Source organism: Gambusia affinis, linkage group LG12 (genome assembly GCF_019740435.1).
Source record: "Gambusia affinis linkage group LG12, SWU_Gaff_1.0, whole genome shotgun sequence".
Lineage (NCBI taxonomy): Eukaryota > Metazoa > Chordata > Actinopteri > Cyprinodontiformes > Poeciliidae > Gambusia > Gambusia affinis.
This window is the reverse complement of record NC_057879.1, coordinates 509,336-530,837: the sequence shown is the minus strand read 5'-3', so window position 1 is coordinate 530,837 and position 21,502 is coordinate 509,336. Positions and strand designations below refer to the sequence as shown.

Sequence of the window (21,502 nt, the reverse complement as noted above, 5' to 3'; positions counted from 1 at the left end):
GTAGTAGGCTGGACACAGTGCAGAATGACGCATCATGACAACACACACAGAGATGTGAAGTCTACTGAAAGGTTTGCAGTGCCTCAACTTTCAGCCGTAAATAAACTAGTTTATTAACTAATGCAGACAAGTTGACACTGGGATTTACTGAGATTTTCTTCAGCCATCATTCCCTGTAGAAAACTTTACGACTGAAGCCAGAGTTAGCTTGGCACATTGGTATTTCTCCTAATAATGTTGGATCTGATTTAGTGTCTAGAGAGGTGATTGTATCACACTAATCCAAAGACTCCCACTTGTGGTCCTCAATAAATCTCAGCCCTCTGCTAGGGAAGTCATCCGAGGTCTGGACTTAATGTGTAGCATGCTACCATCAGAATGAGCTCTGACATCTCTGGAAGACCATGTCACACTGGATCAAATCACCTCCCACCCTACGCCTCTATTTTTAACAATATGGGTCCTCCCTCTTTCTGTATGCCTACAGTTGTGGTTGTGCTGTTCATGTTTTTTTTTTCCGTGCATGTCACCAATGATTTTAATTCAGATGCAGTTCCGCCACTGAGCATGACATCAGAACAAGCATGCAAATGTCGAAAGAATCTTCTGAAATCATGCCCAAAATAGGTCTGTTTGGCTGCTTCCTGTTCACTGAACCTCAAGTGAGAGAACATATTTAATATGTAATAAAACAGAAAAAAAACAGGATTAGGACTAAAATCCCAAGCAAGCTTTGGAAAATAAGTGTTCACTCTTATTTTCAATTAATCATCAATATTTTGATGACTAAGTTAGGATCTTTTTTAATTGTTACCAAGATAATGTCTATTTATGGTTAGACTAGGTTTTTCAATACCTGTCATAGATGAGTGATTAGAAGAAGCTCTTGTAACCACATAATAAATATCTGTTGTGAAGTAATCTAATGGCAATGCAGACATTTTCTCCAGTACACATTTTCTATCCATTATGAAATGAAGGTAGCAAATGGGCTTTGGCATATGTTCTTTGCAGAACAGATCTAAAATATTCAAAACAAATTGCAGCCTAGGAGGCTGAAATGCCTAGGCACAATGATGCTTAACACACTATTGATTGCTTTTTGCTAAGCAGCCATTCATTTTCCCTGGCACTAACTGGCTCTTTGCCTTGCGACAGACTGGCAACCTGTCCAGGTGACCCCGCCTCTGGTGATAGGCATCAACAATGATGGCATAGTTACTTTGAAAAAGTAACTTTAATCAGATTACTGATTACTCCTTGAAAAAGTAACTTTAATCAGACTACTGATTACTCCTTGAAAAAGTAACTTAGTTATTTTACTGACTACTTGATTTGGAAAGTAACTAAGTTACATTAAAAGTAACTTTTTAGTTACTTTCAGTAGCTGCTAACAACAACTACGCCTTCTCTGAAGATTACATTAATCTTTGCCAATACTTAATTGTAATTTATTTTATAATGGTAACATCAACAATGTGTCTCCACTGATAAGGTTGAACTGAAGAGGAGATTGTACAAAACCCCCCCCCAAAAAAAAACATGAGTAATTTGTGTGGTCCACTGTTGTATGGAAAACTCTAAGAAGGATTTTAAAGTCCCCTCCACCCCCCAGGTTCTGTGTTACGGCTCTGCATTTGGTGTCACAGCACAGAGCTCCTCCTGCAGCTCCACAGCTCAGATGGCTGCACAGATTTGTGACACTTATCTTAATATTAATAATTATAATGGCGTTAAGTTGCCATTATAATTATTGGCAACTACAGACATGTTAATTCGTGGCTGTTTTCACGTTTATTGCACTGGTCATATTAGTCTCGATATTTGTAGTTTTCTGGAGCGCAACGTGAAGCTCGACGTCATTCAGAGGTAAAACATTAACTTGACATTAACAAAGACACAGCGGGACGAATCATCCGGGAAATGATGAGCAGGGAGAGACTGACTAAAACTACCTCAATGACGGACAAATTCTGGGATTTATTATGAGTCTCTGCATATTTCCAAGCCCAAATGAGTAACTTCACGTTCAAAAACGAGCCCAAAAAGGCGCAACCCGCCACTCATTAAATTTGCAAGCGACTTTTAAAAAATGAAGCCCAAAGCCGTTTATAATAATCGGACTTGGCGACAGAAACTCAAAATAGTTCCAGTTTTTCCACCAACAAAATGCGCATCTCCCTCCATTGTTTAGATTTCTGTTGCATAGAAACGTCGGTCACTCGACAAGACGAGTAGAGGAAATATGATTAAATTACAAAAGAAGATAGTGATTTAGATAAGTAACGCGTAGTCTGACTATGCGTTACTGACATCACTGGGCACCAGCACCTCTCCTGACCTCACTAGGGACAAGGGGGTTAGAAAATGGATGGATGGATAACTGGCTGACTATGCGTTACTGACATCACTGGGCACCAGCACCTCTCCTGACCTCACTAGGGACAAGGGGGTTAGAAAATGGATGGATGGATAACTGGCTCATCCAGTGATAGCACACCCATCACTGCATTAAGAACCATGCTGTAGAAAGGGAGAAGCATCAAGCTAAAATGGCTTGGCAGAGACTGAATGTTTTGAGAAAATGGAAACAAAATCCCTTTTAACAACATTATTCTATGGAACTGTGATAAAGAGCGTATTCTCCATTTCACATTCAAGCTCCAAAACAATAGACAATACAGGACTTTGAGAAGGGAAGGTATGTTAAAATTTTCTGCAGTGCCAGTATAGGAAAAGGGCTCTGATCATAGTGAGAGACAGGGTAACCACTGGCCTGGTAAAAACCAGTGTCTCGTTCTACGCTTTGCTTCATGCGCAGGGTCTGGGCCCTGAGATATTGAGAAACGTGACCTGTTGAAGTTTTAAACTTTACCCCATCGCTAATGTTTGGCCCCAGTTTGGCCCTATGAAGCTTACCACAAATTGCTTTTGCTGTAAACAACCATCCTCTGCTGTAAATTGAGGAGCACCATGCTGAGCCAGGTGAGCATTAATCCATCCATCCATCCATCTTCTTCCGCTTATCCGGGGTCAGGTCGTGGGGGTAGCAGCTTCAGAAGGGAGGCCCAAACTTCCCTCTCCCCAGCCACTTCCACCAGCTCCTCCGGAGGAATCCCAAGGCGTTCCCAGGCCATAGAGACATAGTCCCACCACCCCGGTCTGCCAATCCAGGGGAACTGCCCCCGATGTCCTTGTGATATTGCAGAGTTGCGTTAGCCAACATAACCCTACAACTTCCAGAGCCTTGAGGAACTCCGGGCGGATCTCATCCCCCCCCGGGGCCCTGCCACCAAGGAGCTTTTTGACCACCTCAGCGACCTCGACCCCAGAGATTGGAGAGCCCAACCCAGAGTCCCCAGGCTCAGCTTCCACAATGGAAGGCATGTTGGTGGGATTGAGGAGGTCTTTGAAGTACTCTGCCCACCGACCCACAACATCCTGAGTTGAGGTCAGCAGCACACCATCCCCACTATAAACAATGTTGGTGCTGCACTGCTTTCCCCCTCCTGAGACGCTGGACGGTGGACCAGAATCGCCTCGAAGCCGTATGGAAGTCTTTCTCCATGGCCTCTCCAAACTCCTCCCACACTCGAGTTTTTGCCTCAGCAACCACCCAAGCCATGCCGCTTCACTCGCCGATACCCATCAGTCCCACAGGCCAAAAAGGCCCGATAGGACTCCTTCTTCAGCCTGACGGCTTCCCTCACTGAAGGTGTCCAGCAACGGGTTCGAGGGTTGCCGCCGTGACAGGCACCGACAACCTTGCAACCACAGCTCAGATGAGCCGCCTCGACAATAGAGGCACGGAACACGGTCCACTCAGACTCCATGTCCCCCACCTCCCCTGCTACGTGTTCGAAGTTCTGCCGGAGACGGGAGTTAAAGCTCCGTCTCACAGGGGATTCCGCCAGACGTTCCCAGCAGACCCTCACAACACGTTTGGGCCTGCCAGGTCTGACCGGCATCCTCCCCCACCAGCGGAGCCAACTCACCACCAGGTAGTGGTCAGTGGACAGCTCCGCACCTCTCTTCACCCGAGTGTCCAAGACATACAGCCGCAGATCAGATGAAACGATAACAAAGTCGATCATCGAACTGCGGCCTAGGGTGTCCTGGTGCCAAGTGCACATATGGACACCCTTATGCTTGAACATGGTGTTCATTATGGACAATCCATGACGAGCACAGAAGTCCAACAACAGAACACCACTCGAGTTCAGATCGGGGGGGCCGTTCCTCCCAACCATGCCCCTCCAGGCCTCACTGTCATTGCCCACGTGAGTGTTGAAGTCCCCCAGCAGAACAAGGGAGTCCCCAGGTGGAGCACTCTCCAGTACCCCCTCTAGGGACTCCAAAAAGGGTGGGTAACCTGAGCTGTCGTTCGGCCCATAAGCACAAACGACAGTCAGGACCCGTCCCCCCACCCGTAGGCGGAGGGAGGCTACCCTCTCATTCACCGGGGTAAACCCCAACGTACAGGTGCCAAGATGGGGAGCAACAAGTATGCCCACTCCTGCCCGACGCCTCTCACCTTGGGCAACTCCAGAGTGGAAGTATGTCCAGCCCCTCTCAAGGAGACTGGTTCCAGAACCAGAGCCATGCGTCCAGGTGAGACTGACTATTTCTAGTCGGAACCTCTCGACCTCACACACTAGCTCCGGCTCCTTCCCCACCAAAGAGGTGACATTCCACGTCCCAAGAGCTAGCTTCCGCATTAATATTAACTACATATTCAGAAGTGTGACCAACATGCTTCCAAATACGCTGCAATTGCTAAAACTACAGACAGACTGCAGTTCTGCAGAAAATCAACGTCATCATTCACAACTTTTCCTTCTGTTCACTGATTGGCCCAGTAGAAAATTTAATGTTGGAAATCAAATAAATGTTAGAAAGTCTGGACTGTCTGCGAAGACATTTGAATCAAGTGGAATTGCATTGGAAGGCAGTGACCAGGTGAGATAACCACTTTTCTGCATCAAGCTGCAAATGCTGAAGTGCTTGTTCAGCATTTGCATTTTCAGCATTTGAAACCAATTACTTTATGTCTAAATAATTGGTTTCCAGCCTAAACATATTAACTGAAGTAAAATGAAACTCAATAATTTGATGACTTCTCTGGTCTGGTCCAGCAGGATGGCTTTATTACTGGTGTAAATGCTCTGGAGTTATTAAAATGTTCACCTGTGGAATACCTGGCAGAAGCTTTAAGAGTTTACATGCATAACTTAACTTAAAGAAATCGTGAAAATTCACACTTACCTAAGCTGTGTGAGGATTTTCTCCTCGGAGGTGAGGTAGCGGATCCTGTCCTCATCCATCTCAGCTCTCTGTCTGTATGCTGCATCCTCAAATTGGGCCAGCTTCTCACACATCAACATCACCAGCTCTGGACCTGCCATACGCAGCATTGAACTCACACTCTCCATGTTGGATAGCTGGAAGACACGGGAAATGTCTCTGTCTGGCAGTTCAGCGCTTCAGTGTAGAAGTAAGGAACACAAAAATGTGGTTGCCTGAGATCAGCTGCTTGTGTCTGGAATTGCTGATTCTAGAATTGAGCTGCTGATGGTGGCAGCGCGTTGGAGTAGTTCTGTGTTTTCATTGAGATTTTTTTTTTCACACATTCATTTCTGCTTTTTTTTGGAGGAAAATAACTTATTTGGACAGCTATTCCTTCTTGTTTTGAATTTTGTGTGGTCGGACTGATTTTTGGCTATATTTTTATTTTTGCCATTTTGTTAAGAAGGGTAACCATAGCTAGAGGGTGGTTTATAACAGGGAGCAGCTGTTCAACATCTGACAAGCTGAAATAGTACCACAGCTGAAGCCAGAAATCCCAGTGGAGTTGATAAGGAGGCATCATGGATGCAAAGCAGGAGCAAAGAGGAGGAAGGAGGAAGTTCAGACCATCTTTAGGGTCCAGAGCATATTTGTGGTAATATCTGGTGATTTTAATCATGCCTCACTCTCTCCTACACTGCCAACGTTTCACCAGTTTGTCTGCTGATCCACTCATGAAAACAAGATTTTGGATCTGTTTCCGCTAACGTCAAGGACCAACCAAGGTTAAACCAAGACCCCCTCTGGGGAAATCGGAACATAATCTTGTTTTTTTTTTTCTGCTCTGAATACAAACTTCAAGTGAAGAGGCAACCTGTTAGGATGGCTGTTACCAAATGGTCACAGAACACAGAAGAAGTCCTCCAGGCTTGTTTCAATCAGTTGAAGCAACTGATTGGACTACTCTCACATGGAGATGACATCAGTGCCATGACTGAGTGTGTGATTAACTATATAAACTTCTGTGTGGACAGAACCATCCCCACCTGAATAGTGGTCACTGGATTGCCAGTGACCTAAAGGAACTGTTAAACCGGAAACAAAGAGTCTTTAGGGAACGAGACAGAGAGTTACTGAGAAGTATAAAGAAGAAGCTCAAAGTCAAGATTAGAGACAGCAAGGAGACGTACAGGAAGAAGCTGGAGAATAAACTGAAGAGGAACAATATCAGAGATGTGTGGTCAGGCTTCAAGCAAAAGGAGGATCAGACAGATGGAAGTCTGGATAGAACTGAATACATTCTTCAGCAAGTGCAATTCAGGAACAAGCTCATCATCATCCTCTCCTGTCTCCAGCCATACAGACATCCCACCTTCCTCTGACCCACAGCTTTCCTGTCAAACCTCAGATGTCCTATCTTTCACCAAAGTTGGCAGAGCCAAGAAATACTGAAGGGCGTGGCCAAATGTGCGGATGAGCAGAGGGTTTAAGTGTGGTTGTGATCAGTTTAAGGGAACGTTGCCAGCTTAGCAAGAAACAAGGTAGATCTAAGAAACTAAAGAAGACAAATAACAAAACCAAAGATAAACAATTCAAGAGCCTAACAGCGAGTAAATTTAGACATATTTTAGGTTTCTCATAGCTACTTTTTTTTTCTTTGAAAATTGTATCTATTTTATAGCTGTTATAGCAACCCATTACTCTCTTGGGTTGGTCACTACATGTTAGTGTTGATGCACAGAATAAGTAAAAAAAAAAGATAGAAAATGGATAACAAATTGCAGCACTTGGGATTTTAAAGAAATACTTGTGATAACTCTCAATAAAGTATTGAAATGTTTAGCTTAGTACCTGTAAACACTTGAGTTGGCTGAGTTGCAGCCGCAGCTCACAAATATTTCTCTTCACAGACATCAAGTTGTGTCGCAGTTTGCCATCACAGGGGGGGACCTCGAGGGCAAGAGGAGTGGGGCTGAAGCTTTCAGTCAGAGCAGCAGGGGCCTTTGAGTCAGAAAATGCCTCTGGAAGCCAAGAAAGAAGATTTATTCATCTTCAGGATGTTCTGAAGAAAACAAGTGTTCCTTAGGTAGCAGGTGTACCTGAAAATAACTTCCCACCAAGTCGATTGCTGAGGAGTTTGTCTTCAGGACTCTGACTAGAAAACACAAATTCACACTATTTTCAGAAAGGTTCAATGAAGCTTATTCAAAGTGAGTACTATGTGATATACCTATTTATAAATAAAAATGTATTTTTACTTCAAATGGGCAGTATTATGTGTTTACCAGGCACATAGTGCCATTTCATAATACAATCAAGTAACTGTTACCTTCAGTTGTTATAAAATTGCTACATATATATATCAAATATGACATACTAGAAGTTTGACTTTCATATTTAACATCTTAAATTTGGGCTTGGAAACTGCAGCTGAGAGGAGGAGCGGTGTCTCAAAGACAGCGCTAGATCCACTCAGGTGTTTTGCACAGCTACATGACTGTCATGGCCTTAAAGAATTTCTCAAACATGGATGAAAGAATCAAAGCATCACTCAAGGTATTGAAGGAATAATATGATAACATGAAGTAAAGCTGAAAACAGGTTGATGTAAAATATTACTGCCGAACCTGATAACCTCCTTTTGTCCTAGAACATCTGACTTCATGGACAGGGCGTGGTGCACCAGTCCTGCTAGACTGGCTATCTGCTCCTCCATGGCTCTCATTCTCTCACTGTAAAACAAAAATAACAACAAAACAAATTCATATCCAATCCATTGGAGCATTTTTGTTTATTAAAAAGCCTACAGTCATGGTGCTGCTAAATTCAGGTGAGAAAGTTGTTAGTCTGAAATCAAAAGTACATCATCAGGAAAACTGAATAAAACAAATGGCAGCACCAGGTGCAGAATGGAGATGCATTAATACAAGACAGGGCTGAGTCCCTGTTAAGGCTACAGCGATGATGCACCATATTTAAAGGTTTTTATGAAGTACATTTGGCCATGTGTTGATGTTTTTTTTCAAAAAATGTTCTCGTTTCAACAAAACAAACCATGTTGAAAGCATATAATACCAACATGAGATGATATTTAACCACACAAACTGCTGTTTCCAATCTTGACATGTTCATTTTCCTTGAAATACATTTTATGTATACATTGTTTTTCTTTCTTACTTCCTTTTTTTTCTTCTTGCTCTCAGTGAAAGTGGATGCTTTTTTTCTTCTCTCCAATCCTCCCTCATCTGCTCCTACTCTTTGCTGTTGTGTCCAGTCTGGCTATTCTTTTCTGAGCTTCTCTGCATATTTTCTGAATTTGTAAATTATGGATCTGGTTAATTTGCTTGACAAGAAGACTGGGCAAAGGAGAGTCCCCTTGCCCTGATGGGACACATGCTGGTGGATACACTCTGGATTCCTGGGGGAAGACAGTGTGTCTGTCCATACTGTCGGTCAAGGATCTTGAAGATGTGTACATAATGGCATTTCTGTTTTTTGGAGGTGGCGTTTACCTGGCACATTGTGAAATTGGAAAAATGTCAGCAGCTGTTCTGGCCTTTGAGAGGCTGAGCAGAACCACAAACTGGATGTGATTCTTGCTGAAAGTGACGGGCCACGTGCAACTCCCTGGTGAGATGGAATCGTCATTAGAGAAATTACTTGCCTGGCTCGGCTGGACTGACCATTTCAGGTGTTTCAAATTTCACTATTGAGTTGCAGCAGTGAGACTCTAAGGCAAGTGAAAATTTATGAAGTCGCCTGACCCAAAATAATTGCTATTATCTGAATTAGAGTTGAGCTTGGAAGGCTGACTAAATCAAATTCTCCTGGATGTGATGTAAACAACAAACTCTCCTGTCCTTCTCTCTCTGGACCTGAATCAGAGCCCTACTGAGGCTGCTGATGATGCTTTATCAATCATCAGTGGGAGATTAAGGACTGAGTTAAAGACTTATTTTACACATTCATACATACACACTGCAGCTAAACACACACACCCTAAACTCAGTGCCTTATCTGGCTCCCCATACTCTTGTTGTCTAAGTTGCTTTATGTGTAGAGGTTTTTTGCAACCCCACACTGTGTCTGATTAGAGAAATGATTTTTTTCTCTCATCTTATCTAATGATGTCATTTTCATCTATTAAAGGGGGGCGTCCTCCAGGGCTGCAGCCTCAGGCGCCTGTCTACTCATATCATGTCCGAGGTGTTTGTTTGTTTGTTTGTGTCTCCCAGTACAAAGATAGAACAGATGACAGATTGACGCTACCAACGACTTGGACCCGACAGAGACCCTGAGACACAGGTGACATTAAATACACAGGAAGTAATCAGAGAACGAGACACACCTGGGAACAATCAGGACAACATGGAGACACAGAAACTCAAAATAAACATAGAAAAACTCAAATCAACATGGAGAAAAACCAATTCCTAACACCACAAGGTCGACTCCTGCTTTCCCTCTTTCAGTTTTGCCAACCATTTAGAAAATCATCTGATGTGTTTATTCCTGTTAATTGTTGGTAGTCAATGGTATTTTACTGAGTGCAACATGAGTGATTTAAGTCAATATTGTAACTTTAAGAAATATAGTACTGTTTAAGAAAGAGGGGTTATTATTGCTTGTGTATATATCCTGTGATAGTTGCTGGTTGAAAACCCTGAATTCAAACCTCAGTTAAAATGCCTTAAAGGCTTCATCTACAGTATACAGACTAATACAAACTAATGCAGTGAGGTGACAGCTCAGACTCTGTATATGAATATGATAACATTAGGTACAGGCTCACCTTTGGACATTACAAGCAGTAATATGGGCCGGAAAAAGAGTTTCAGGTTGACCCAGAGGACTGTCAAGAAATACTGATGAGGTAGAGGATGATGAGCCTCTTTTGTTTATTACATCCACTGTGAGCCCACTACTGTTGCGTTCTAGGGAGCGGTGAATAGGTGACATTCTCTGTGGAGACACTTGGCTTGCACCTCCAGTCACCTGTCCATTAAACATCCTGACTTCATTCCCTTTGTGAGGGGACGGCGGAGGACTTTTGATTCCGAGTGGATGAATCTGACTGTCTCCATACTTCCTGTTCTTCTGCCTGATAGAACAGGACAACAAACAGACAAAGAAATAAATATTATATTGATTTTCACACACTGCAAACATTGTCCTCATGTCCAGAGTTTGGACAATCCCCAGTTGGAATTCTAACAGATCCAGCTAATTAATTTCATGTGTTTCTTTTCTCTTACATCTAAAATGTTCCCATAAAAGTCATTTTCAGGTTCGTAACAATGATGAAAACTAGAAACTCCCAGAGGTTTACTGGGTATAATTAAGGTTACGCTTTCTCTGTCGGTGAAGTACAAGTACTATGAAGACACCACTGGATTTCGAGGTTTTCAAATGTCTGCTTAGCTAATTTCATTACATTGCATCATCAATGTAAAGAATGAGTGCATGTGTGTATAATGTATGCATTATACAGAGGCTTGCAAAAGTATTCATATTCTTTGGAATTTTCCATATCTTATCACTTTCCAACCACAAACATAGATACATTTCTTTAGAATTGAATGTGACAGATCAAAACAAAGTGGTAATCAATTGTGAACATCTTTTCTACTTCTACTTCCATTTATACACTCAAACCATTTTTTACAAATAAAAACTTAAAAGTGCGGTGTGTAGAAATATTCCCTTTTGCTGCAATTCCAGCTGCTAGTCTTCAGGGTTTGTCTCTAACAGCTTGGCTCATCTGGAGACAGAAATTCTTGCCCTTTCTTCTTTGCAAAACAGCTCAAGTTCAGTCAGAATAGACAGATAGCTGGACATTTTATGGTTTCTTCTTGCCACTCTCCCAGAAAGATCACATTTGTGCAGTGATGACTAACAGTTGTCCTGTGGACAGATTCCTCCTCTGAGCTGTGGATCTCTGCCTTTGGTCCAGAGTCACCATGGGCCTCTTGGCTGCATCTCTGATCAGAGCTCTCCTTGTTCTTTTTACAACCTAAGACTGCTTTGAACGTCTCCACAGCTTTCTCCCGGACTTGTCTGCTCTGTTCCTTGGACTTTGTGATGCTGTTTGCTCCCCAATATTCTCTGAACTGAGGCGTCACAGAGCAGCTGGATTTCTACTGAGACTAGATTACACACAGGTGGACTCTGTTCAGTCATTAGCAGACATCAGGAAGCTTCTGAAGGAAACTGGTTGCACTCAGAGGAAAGGGGGGTGAATACTTTTGCACACCGCGCTTTTCAGTTTTTATTTGTAAAAAATGTTTTAAGTCAAATATCATTTTCTTTCTACTTCACAATTGTAGGCCACTTCTTGTTGGTCTTCCACATAAATTCCAATGAAATATTTATGGTTGTAATGTGACAAAACATGGAAAAGTTCAAGAAGTATGAATAATATTGCAAGCTACTGTATATTGTCAAGAGAAGTGGAGTTTTGATGACTACACTGAGCCCTTTGTGACAACTGAGGATGAAGAATCTTCTCTTTCCAGTCGATGACGATGCAGAACTGCAGGAGGACGATGGACTCCCAGCATGTGAAAGGTCTGACCTCATGGAGGGGGTGTCAAGAAAATCCGAGATCATCCCACTTCCCCATGCTGGAGATTTTAGAGTAACAGTAACAATAAATAAAGTTATCTTTAAAATGAATCACACAAGTGACATCTAGACCCAACAGTAGATTTAAATATCAATAAAATCAATTTGGTTGTGTGTGTGTGTTGTTTTTGTGTCCTGTAAACTTTGCTTTAGTTCTACTTTTTTCTATTTAATCATAAGAAATCATAGTCAGACAGAGAGAGTCATGAAACAGGAAAAGCAGGTTTCCTAGAAAAAGAGGAAGTAAGTTTCCAGCCTGCAGATTTATAAAAATAGTTGAGACTATTACTTATTTAAAAGGATGAAAGTTTTAAAGACTTAAATCTAAACATTTTGAATAATTGGATAAAATTCAAAGTAAAATACTTATATTAATATTGGTTTGCTTGTAATAATACTTACACTTACATTAGTGGGAACTCTTACAAGTAAAACAAGTAACTGTATCAAATAAATAGAATAATGATTATTCTTGGTTTCTTTTCAGAGGACCGTCTGTGATAACTCACATTAGGATTGTAATGAGAGGAATTAATGAGTTATGTTTATCATAATATTATAAATGAATGATAAATCAGAGAAGCTAAAGAAGTTATAAATATGATTTTGACAATGAACTTGAGATGGTGTAAAAGGTGTAACTGCAATTAAAGAATCACTGATGTGTTGGAGGTGGATGGAAGGTGAAAGGTTAAGGGAAAAAGGGGAACTAATTGGAGAGCAGAGATGGTCAACGACTTATTTAGAAACAGGTTGTTGAGCAACCTGAGACATTAACACAGACATCAGGACACAATGTCTCTAAGACAGTGATGGACATGAGATCATCTATACAAGCAGTCAGCCAATGAAATAAGCACAGCAACAGTGTTAGTCAATGCAAATGAACCAAAAGGTGGATAAACCCTATAAAAGGTGAGAGCAAAAGAGGAACCTTTGGTTGGATCCTCCAGGCAGCTTTGAGTCAAGATCAAGATGGACAAAGAACTCTGCAGCTGAAGAAGAGCCGAAGACTGTCCTGATCATGGGGACCAACCTGTCAGCTCAGCAACATGTGGCTTCAAATCACACTTCTCTCATCAGCTGGGTTCAGACCCCAAAGACAAAGACAAAGAACAAAGACAAAGAAGAAGAACTGATGTCTTCCTTCCTGCCAGCACCCAGGTCCTGTGTGACCTCACCATCCATGAGGAGAAGAAAGCTCATCAGACCTACAGAGATCCCTGCCTTCGTCGACCAACATCCTCCTCCTGCTGCAACACCTCCTTCATCATCAGGCCAGGTCTGGGGTTCGAAAAGCCAAACTCTGTCCGTCTCTCTCAAAGGTTCTCTTTTTAGTTCTCAGTGTCAGCATTAGGGAAAGATAGATTAGATGATTGATTTTACATATTTGATTATTCCTGCTGTACTGATCCTTGCAAAATTGCCTTATTAATAAAATATTTAGCATAAAGAAAATCTAAAAGATGTTGTGGACATTCAATTAATGAGTCACCTTAAAGTTCTTTGATGGTTGTAAAATAGCTATGATGTTCGATTCTGGAGAGGAAGAGCTGGAAAATGTTTTATTGGTTGCTGGTGGCCCATATTTAAAACATCATCCTTGGGACTCGCCTGAGTCACTAAAACCTACCTGGTTCAGTAACAAGAGCAAATTGTAATAAAGAGAAGGAGCGACCGTTAACAGATGTGCTGTGTGAAACTAGTTGACTGCAGACTGCTCAGTCTGGCTAATTCACAGGGGGAAGAAGGATGGGACACCTGGATGGAGGTCGTCAGAAACCAGGCGAATCGTTTCTCGATGCCAGCATAAACAGAGTTTACTTCAGTTCTGGACAGGGTAAATCTCAGCAGATTTAGGAAACTCAATTAGCCCGTTAGATGGAGAGCTGGTAGCACATCTCCCCTCTCAGAAGAGGAAGTGAAAGAGTAGAGAGAGAAGGTGGGGGGAGGGAGGAGGGGATGTTGTGCAATAACAATATGTATGAAGTTCTTCTGACAAATGAAGTCTGCAAAGTATTTTTAATCTTGAACATACTACTGAGACACTGAATAAAAGTCCTCTAATATAATTCAGTTGATGAGAGGAGGGCTAATGCACTCTTTTAAAAGAGTCAGCATGTGCTCAGTATCTGTTTCAATGTAGCTGTTTAAAGTGATGGTTAAGGAAGTCAGTTTACCTGTGAAGAGAGTTGCTATGGTTTTGAATGCTTTCCCCATGGACCAGGGGTTTGATGGAGGCTCGGTACTGTTGCAGCCCACCAGGGATCCCAAGCACCCCTGCCTCCATTTTTCCTCCAGTGAGTATGGGAGGACTGCTACAATAGGAGGAAATACTGTGGTGACCTCTTCCTACTTCCACTGAGGCTGAACGGTAGTACTCAGGGTAATGTGATGCTCCATCTCCACGCAGCACCAAGGCTGTGCTTTTACGCATGTCTCCCTCTAACACACACACATAAACACATAGAGGCCCATGAAAATGTTTTTACGGCAGAAAGAAATGCAGATCTGAGTTGTATGTAATAATTACAAGCACAAAGTTCAGCTTCTAGAAATCATGCAGGTTTATTTACCTGAAGATCCTTATAAGATATTCTCACTAGAAGTGCAACAATTTAAATTCATAGAGAAAATTAATACTCAATGTTCTAATAACGCACAAGATTAGCATAAGCAATTATTAATTTTCAGGTAGTAATATTTTCCTATTAGAAATATGAGGAAGAGGTTTACAACTCTACTTTCAAACTGGCTTAAACTGCACCAGACCTTTTGCTGCCTAAGAAATCCTTTTGGCTGTTACTGCAAAATAGGTGCGAACAAAGACAGCTAATGATTCCCTGATTTGATTTCAATCTCTGCTCATTGTTATTTTGGGGCTTTTCAATATTTTCTTTCATTTTGTTGTGGAGTCCTGGTTTTCTCAATCGTCTCCATTATTTCTGGTCAGTGCTGCCCTATCACACACTGTTTCCATGTTTAGATAAGTAACTAACTGCTGATTCGTCCATCTTTGCTACAGTATTAAATATTAACCTGTTCTTGCCTATTCTGTTGCCTTTGTAGTCCTACCCTTTCATTTTGATTTAAACTGTCAAGTTTGATTTTTTTTTAAAGGCTTTGCTTTTAATGCAACAAACACTAGATTTTAAATTCACACTATTGTCATGTGACTGAAAGAAGTGAAAAACAGTAAAGGTTTCACAAACCAGATCTCTGGTTCAATAAACTCAAATTGCAGATTTTTTAGAAAAACTTGATGGAGAGTGCATTACTGTCAAAGATAACGGAAGTTAAGTGACACTGCAAATGCAAATCACTCCAAGATTATTAAAAAGAGATTGAAGGAGTGACACCCCCGTAAGCTTCTGGCAGGTTTTGGGCTGCTGGTCAGTTTATTTATTCATATAATATTTACAAAAGTTCTTATTTATTTCTGACTTTGAAATGTTCTATACTTTCTTGTTCTTAAATATTAATATTTTTTCAAACTCTTCATTCAGTGATTCAGTTCAATCAGTTTAATAATTCTTCCTGCATTTTTGTTTCTCAACAATCTTGTGTCATAAAGGCACATATTTGATTATATTCATTATAATCATATATATTTTGTTTGTTTACTGTATATTGTCCACAGTTCTAAATAAATACTTTTATTAGTTTAACTTGAATGTTGCAGGCATCTGGTTCCTTATTTTTGCCAAGATTCAGAACTCTTCCACACCCTGGAGGCTCATCACAATAATCCTGAAATAAAAACCCCAGCAGCTTCTCACCAGGCTTCACATCTCTTCTCTCCAGTATGGCACTACTGCTGGAGAACACGGTGCGGGGCCGCCCTCGCCCAGGCTGACATTCATGTGGTATTATGGTACTGCCTGGATCTACCATTCCTTGTTTTCCGAGGAAGCCACCTCCACCATGAGCCAGTCTGGAAGGAGAGGAGGGCATGGAGCGGACCATCGGCGGGGACATTGATCCCTGCAAACTGTGCAGGGTGTGGCGGCCGGATGAATGCTTGCTGTGGATCGGACTGTGACTTCCGTACAACACCTCCTTAGATATCTGCTGAAAAACAATGAAATAAATGAGCAAAAACTGAGACCAGTAATAATCATATGAAGGCAAACCAAATTCTCCTATGTGTTACTGTCCAATTACAGGGTGAAAAAAAATCAGAAAATGAATAAGCAGAATTTAAATCAATGATATAAATTGTATATTGACATTAAAAGTTGTTGCTGACCCCTGACCTGAACCACTATTACATCCTTACACACCCAGAGACTGATATCTGTTCTACAGAGAGAAAAGTTTCAGATTAGCAAACCATGAGATTCATTTTTGTTTTTCCAAACAAAGAGCTTCAGAAGACTCAAAACCTCGGTACGTTACAAAAGACCTTTTAGAATTGCACAGATGAAAGGGTAGTACCCATATGAAGGGACAAAACACAAACACTTGTTATGTTTGTCCATGTGTGTTTAGGAAAGCTATGAATGTAAAAACTTCAAGAGTCAACATATTTTCATGAAAACAGTAAAAAAGCACTACTAATAAATAATTATGTGCTTTCTAGCAGTCCGTGTGATTAGCAGCCCTCTTACTTAATATCCACATGTTTCTGCAAGCTCAGATTATAACTTAATATATTTCTTATAACCATACAGATGATATCCGTCTCTATTTAACAATGTTGACAGTTGGCCCATTTAAACACAAGCAGATACTTAAAACTGTTACACTTTTCTTCAGCCGAACAGAAACAAAACTGAAGTTATTATCCGTGGAGCTAAAGAGAAATGAACTAGAGTCAACACACAGCTTCAGTTATTACAGCTGGAAATTAGAGATCAGGCCTGATCCCATATGAGCCATAAAATAAAACTTTTCAAATATATATCTGTTGCTTGTCAGGCTTAAACTGCTGCAAAATCAATTAAAAGATAAGATGCAAAATATCATTATAAATCGTTAAAATAATACATAATTATCTGTGTTTAATATTAAGTATCTTTTAAATTACATTTCAGTGTATACTTTAGGCTAATGGAGTATGCCCTTTTAGGTGGCTTAATTTTTTACTATTTTTGTTAAAATTGCAAAGAATTTTAAAAAAGTTAACACTCCTGAAAGCGGAAATTAATGTAATGTTGTTAAAAAAGGAAATAATGTGTTCATGCCTCAAAATATCAAACATTGACATTTTAGTGACAAAACAATAATTGTAGCAGGTATCTTCAGTTTCCCATTTCTCTAAATATGATCTGTTTTCAGTTTTTTCACTAAAACACAGAAGCTGTTTTCACCCCGTGTATGATGTAAGATCTATTAGTGAATGCCATTAGCTCCAGTTCACACTCCAGGCCAGATGGTGGCAGTAATGCACACTTTCAGTGTTTTTGAAAAGTGCCATAAAAATAAGAAGAGCATCACTGAGAAGCCGGGGAAGAGAAGAAATACTGTTCAAATTTGTTATTTTTACTCGCATAATATTCAATCAATCAATCAATCAATCAATCAATCAATCAATCAATCAATCAATCAATCAATCAATCAATCAATCAATCAATCAATCAATCAATCAATCAATCAATCAATCAATCAATCAATCATATTTGATTTGTATAGCACCTTTCAGTAACGAGGCACTTCAAAGTGCTTTACATCATAAAAACACAAAATTACAAAGTCATAGAACACACAGTCATATTTTGCTCATCAGATTTTTGATTAATGTTTCATTATTACGTTTCAAATAAAACTCTAAACAAGTGGGTTTTTAGTTGAGATTTAAAGGAAGTCAGTGTTTCAGCTGTTTTATAGTTTTCTGGAAGTTTGTTCCAGATTTGTGGTGCATAGATGCTGAATGCTGCTTCTCCTTGTTTGGTTCTGGTTCTGGGGATGCAGAGCAGAACCAGAACCAGAAGACCTGAGAGGTTCTGGAAGGTTGATACAACAGCAGCAGATCTTTAATGTATTGTGGTGCTAAACCATTCAGTGATTTATAAACTAACAACAGGATTTTAAAGTCTATTCTTTGAGCTACAGGGAGCCAGTGGAGAGACTGGAGAACTGCTCTTATGTGTTCTAACGTCTTGGTTTTAGTCAGAACTCCAGCAGCAGCATTCTGGATCAGCTGCAGCTGGAGGATTGATTTGTTGGACAGACCTGTGAAGACGCTGCTGCAGGAATCAATGTGACTGAAGATAAACGCATGGATGAGTTTCTCTAGATCTGGCTGAGACATTAGTCCTTTAATCCTGGAAATGTTCTTCAGGTGATAGAAGGCCGACTTTGTAACTGTCTTTATGTGGCTCTGAAAGTTCAGGTCAGAGTCCATCACTACTCCCAGGTTTGGGCTGATCGCTGGTTTTTGGTTGTAATAACTGAAGCTGTGCATTGAATCGAGATCTATGACTCTAGATCTATAATGAATCTATGAACATATAAATATATATGTTGTTATAACTCGTTCATCATTGTTTTAATAGTCAACATATTTTTGCTGTCTAAGCAAATTAAGATGAAAGAGGAAGCCATGGATCAGGAATTAGAAAACCTAAAAACTTTCCTGTCTCAGAAGAGGCTCTGGCTCCACCAGCTCACCAAGCAGTTCTGAGGATGAACCTCCACATCGTCTCATTGGGAAGGATTTGTTTAAATTTTTTACACTGAGCAGCTGGTCACATTTCTATCAACAGTAAAAACTGATGTGTTGCCAACACTAAGTGCTTAATAAACTTGATTTGATGTAAAAAATAATTGGACAGAATTTATTTCCCTTGTTAATCTACCATTTCTCTCTCATACATTTCATTCATTGTCAGCTTTCAGGGCTCTGTGATGGACTGGTGACCTCTCCAGGGTGAACCCTGCCTCTCATCTGATGACTGCTGGAGATGGGTACCACCAGCCTGCAAGGATGGTGAGGGGGTTCAGATCATGTATGGAAAGATTTTTAGGTAGTTTTCCTCCCTTAAGTTCAAACTTAAAGCAGCTTCATAGTTAATGCCAGTGTTACATGCAGTGGAGGCTGCATGTGGGAGTTCCCCCCCAATTAGGTTGCTGCTGAGCTCCGGCGGGTTAAGCAGGCCCAGCTGGTTTCACTCTGCCTCCTGATCAGCAGAGTATAAGGCTAGCTGGGAAACTGAGGTTCGGGGCCTCTTGGCCAATTGGGCAGCATGTGTGCTGCAGCTTGTGATGCCTGTGTTGGAGGATTTTTCTGCTGGAAACCCTGGTTTTGTTGTCATTCTCCCTCTTTTTTCCTTCTAGGGTCTCTTTCTTTCACCTTTGAGATGTCTTCCCATCCCCCTTAAACAATAAACCTTTAACCTTACCCTCCTGGTTTTGTCTCCTCATTTTTTCCTGGGTTTATCTATTGTTACAGCTCCCCTCCCAAGACCCCTACACTGCCCTGGGGATGTAACACCAGCATCAACTCATTCTATGATGTTGCTGACAATTTATGTACTTTTATCTTTTACAGGAAAATAAGTCACACAAAATGTTTTTTTCACTCCAGGCAACCAAAGAGAGCAGAGAATGTTTCGTTAGCGAGCAGAGAGTCCGAGCAGAGACTAAGTCTGAGGAGATGTTTTGAGTACAAGCATTATGAGTTTTGAGAACAAAAGACATGATATCCTGCTTTCAGACTGAAAATGTGTTCTCTTGGATTATAGCAGAAAAATGACCCCTTAGAAGGAATCCAAGTAGATGGGAGAAAGTTGTAAGCGAGAAATTTTTTTTCGAGCAGAATTGCAAAGGAAGGGCAATGACCAGGCTTATAATTTACTGTACATTCCACAAAAGTCAGTGAAAGATGTGTGTATGAGAATAGCATTATAACGATCAAGCTACTGTAGTAACAGATAACACACAAGCTAATAGTATGGCATGTCTGTTTTTAAGTGTCTCTTATTCTGTAAGGATTTCAGATCTACAGAGGAATGTTCTGACAATAATCTATAGCAGAGAGGAAGAAATTCTTTCTTGTAACTTTAAATCTGAGAAGAATCATTACTCATAGCAAGATGACATATTTGGTGCTACTCAGCACACAGGCAACTAGGCTAAAGTTGGCTGTTTACTCTGATTGAACCCGTCTTTCCTCATATATCTGAAGTGAAATAAAGTCCCAGCTGCTCAGCTTCTCAGTCTTTGAGTGAGACAGGAGCAAAATTAAAATAGGGTGTAACAAGTACATCTAACAGAAATTAAATATTAGAAAAAACTTTCAATATTTTTTGCCACTCATTTCAGAAAAGTGAAATAATAATGAGAGAAATCCAAAATCACTCAAAAAATTTGAATATCATGCAAAAGGTAAATATCAGAAGCCCAATGCTTTACGCCCTAATCAGTTAATTAACTTAAAAAGTTCAAAAATTGGTAAATTTAGTTTAATAGACATAACTTGAGTTGGTTAAGCTTAATAAATGAAGTTGGATAAAATTAATTGAATTGCTTGTTACCAGTTGAAGCAATTCAATTAAGTTGGTTGAACTAATTTCCTTTTACAGTAAGAAGTAATTTCATCATGAGCTTCTTCATTAAGTCCTTGAAATGTTAATTAGCTAAAATCAAATGATTTTATTCATTTTACTGAAGATAGCTGCATTTACATTTGTGTTGTTGAAGATATTTATTAATGTACAACGTTCCCCCTCAGCAAACAAAAGAAATTAAATAAAGTATCTGATATTATGCCATATCAACCAAATGTACTAAAAGATTCCAGAAGTTGAAAGTTAACAATATGGAGTAATAAGAAATAAATATTTGTAGCTGGTCACAACAATGAATTGAGGCAGAGAATTCCACTGGGCAGAACCTTTAGCTCTGGTCTAAAAAACACACACCAGGCTGCAGGTCCCTTCTAAATTTCTTAAGGAATTTTATTCTTTGACTTACCATTCCTTCAGAGTTGACAGGCCTGGCAGAGGGGCAGAACACATGGACAGGGTCTTTATGATACACTTTCAGACAGGAATTTGGTGTTATGTCTCTGGAAGCAAGAACAAGGGGGTCAGAACTGAATGAAGTAAATAGATGCAACATTTTAAAAACTTTTGAACAAAATAATTTGGTGTTTTTCACCAAAAAAACACAAATCTTCAGACAGATGTAGATTTGTGTTAATGCATAGTACAGGTACACCTCAAAAGTTAGAATATTTCAAAAACGTTTATTGTGCTTTGACTCATTTGAAAAAGTGAAACTTACTTATATTTCAAGTTTTAATTTCTTGTAATGTTGATAAATATGGATTACAGATATTGGAAACCCCACGCTTGGTGTCAGAAAATTCAAACCTTCCATATGATCAACAAAAATGTGTAATTTAAACACAAATATCAGGCTGCTGAAAAATCTGTTCATTTCTCTGCATTCAGTACTTGGTTATAGCTCTTTTTTTCACCCCCAGAGATTGTGTGTGGGGTTAAAGGTCAGGCCAGTTTGCTGGTCAATGAAGAACAGGGACACCATGATCACTGAAGCAACTTCTGGTACCTCTAGCAGTGTGGGCTGGTGCCAAGTTCTGCTGGAAAATAAAATCAGCATCTGCACTCAGAGGAAAGCATGAAGT

General features: G+C 40.4%; 1 protein-coding gene across 1 annotated transcript in view; it reads right to left on the bottom strand.

The window, feature by feature from the left end:
* Positions 1-21,502, bottom strand: part of si:ch211-207d6.2 (sickle tail protein) — a 59,223-nt gene that overhangs the window by 14,491 nt on the left and 23,230 nt on the right. The window contains exons 6-13 of the mRNA XM_044133392.1: positions 20,827-20,920; positions 15,690-15,981; positions 14,091-14,355; positions 10,079-10,387; positions 7,914-8,018; positions 7,386-7,441; positions 7,138-7,307; positions 5,266-5,441 (exon numbers count right to left, since the gene is read on the bottom strand). Coding sequence (XP_043989327.1) covers positions 5,266-5,441; positions 7,138-7,307; positions 7,386-7,441; positions 7,914-8,018; positions 10,079-10,387; positions 14,091-14,355; positions 15,690-15,981; positions 20,827-20,920 — 1,467 coding nt within the window. The remainder of the gene's footprint in view (positions 1-5,265; positions 5,442-7,137; positions 7,308-7,385; positions 7,442-7,913; positions 8,019-10,078; positions 10,388-14,090; positions 14,356-15,689; positions 15,982-20,826; positions 20,921-21,502) is intronic.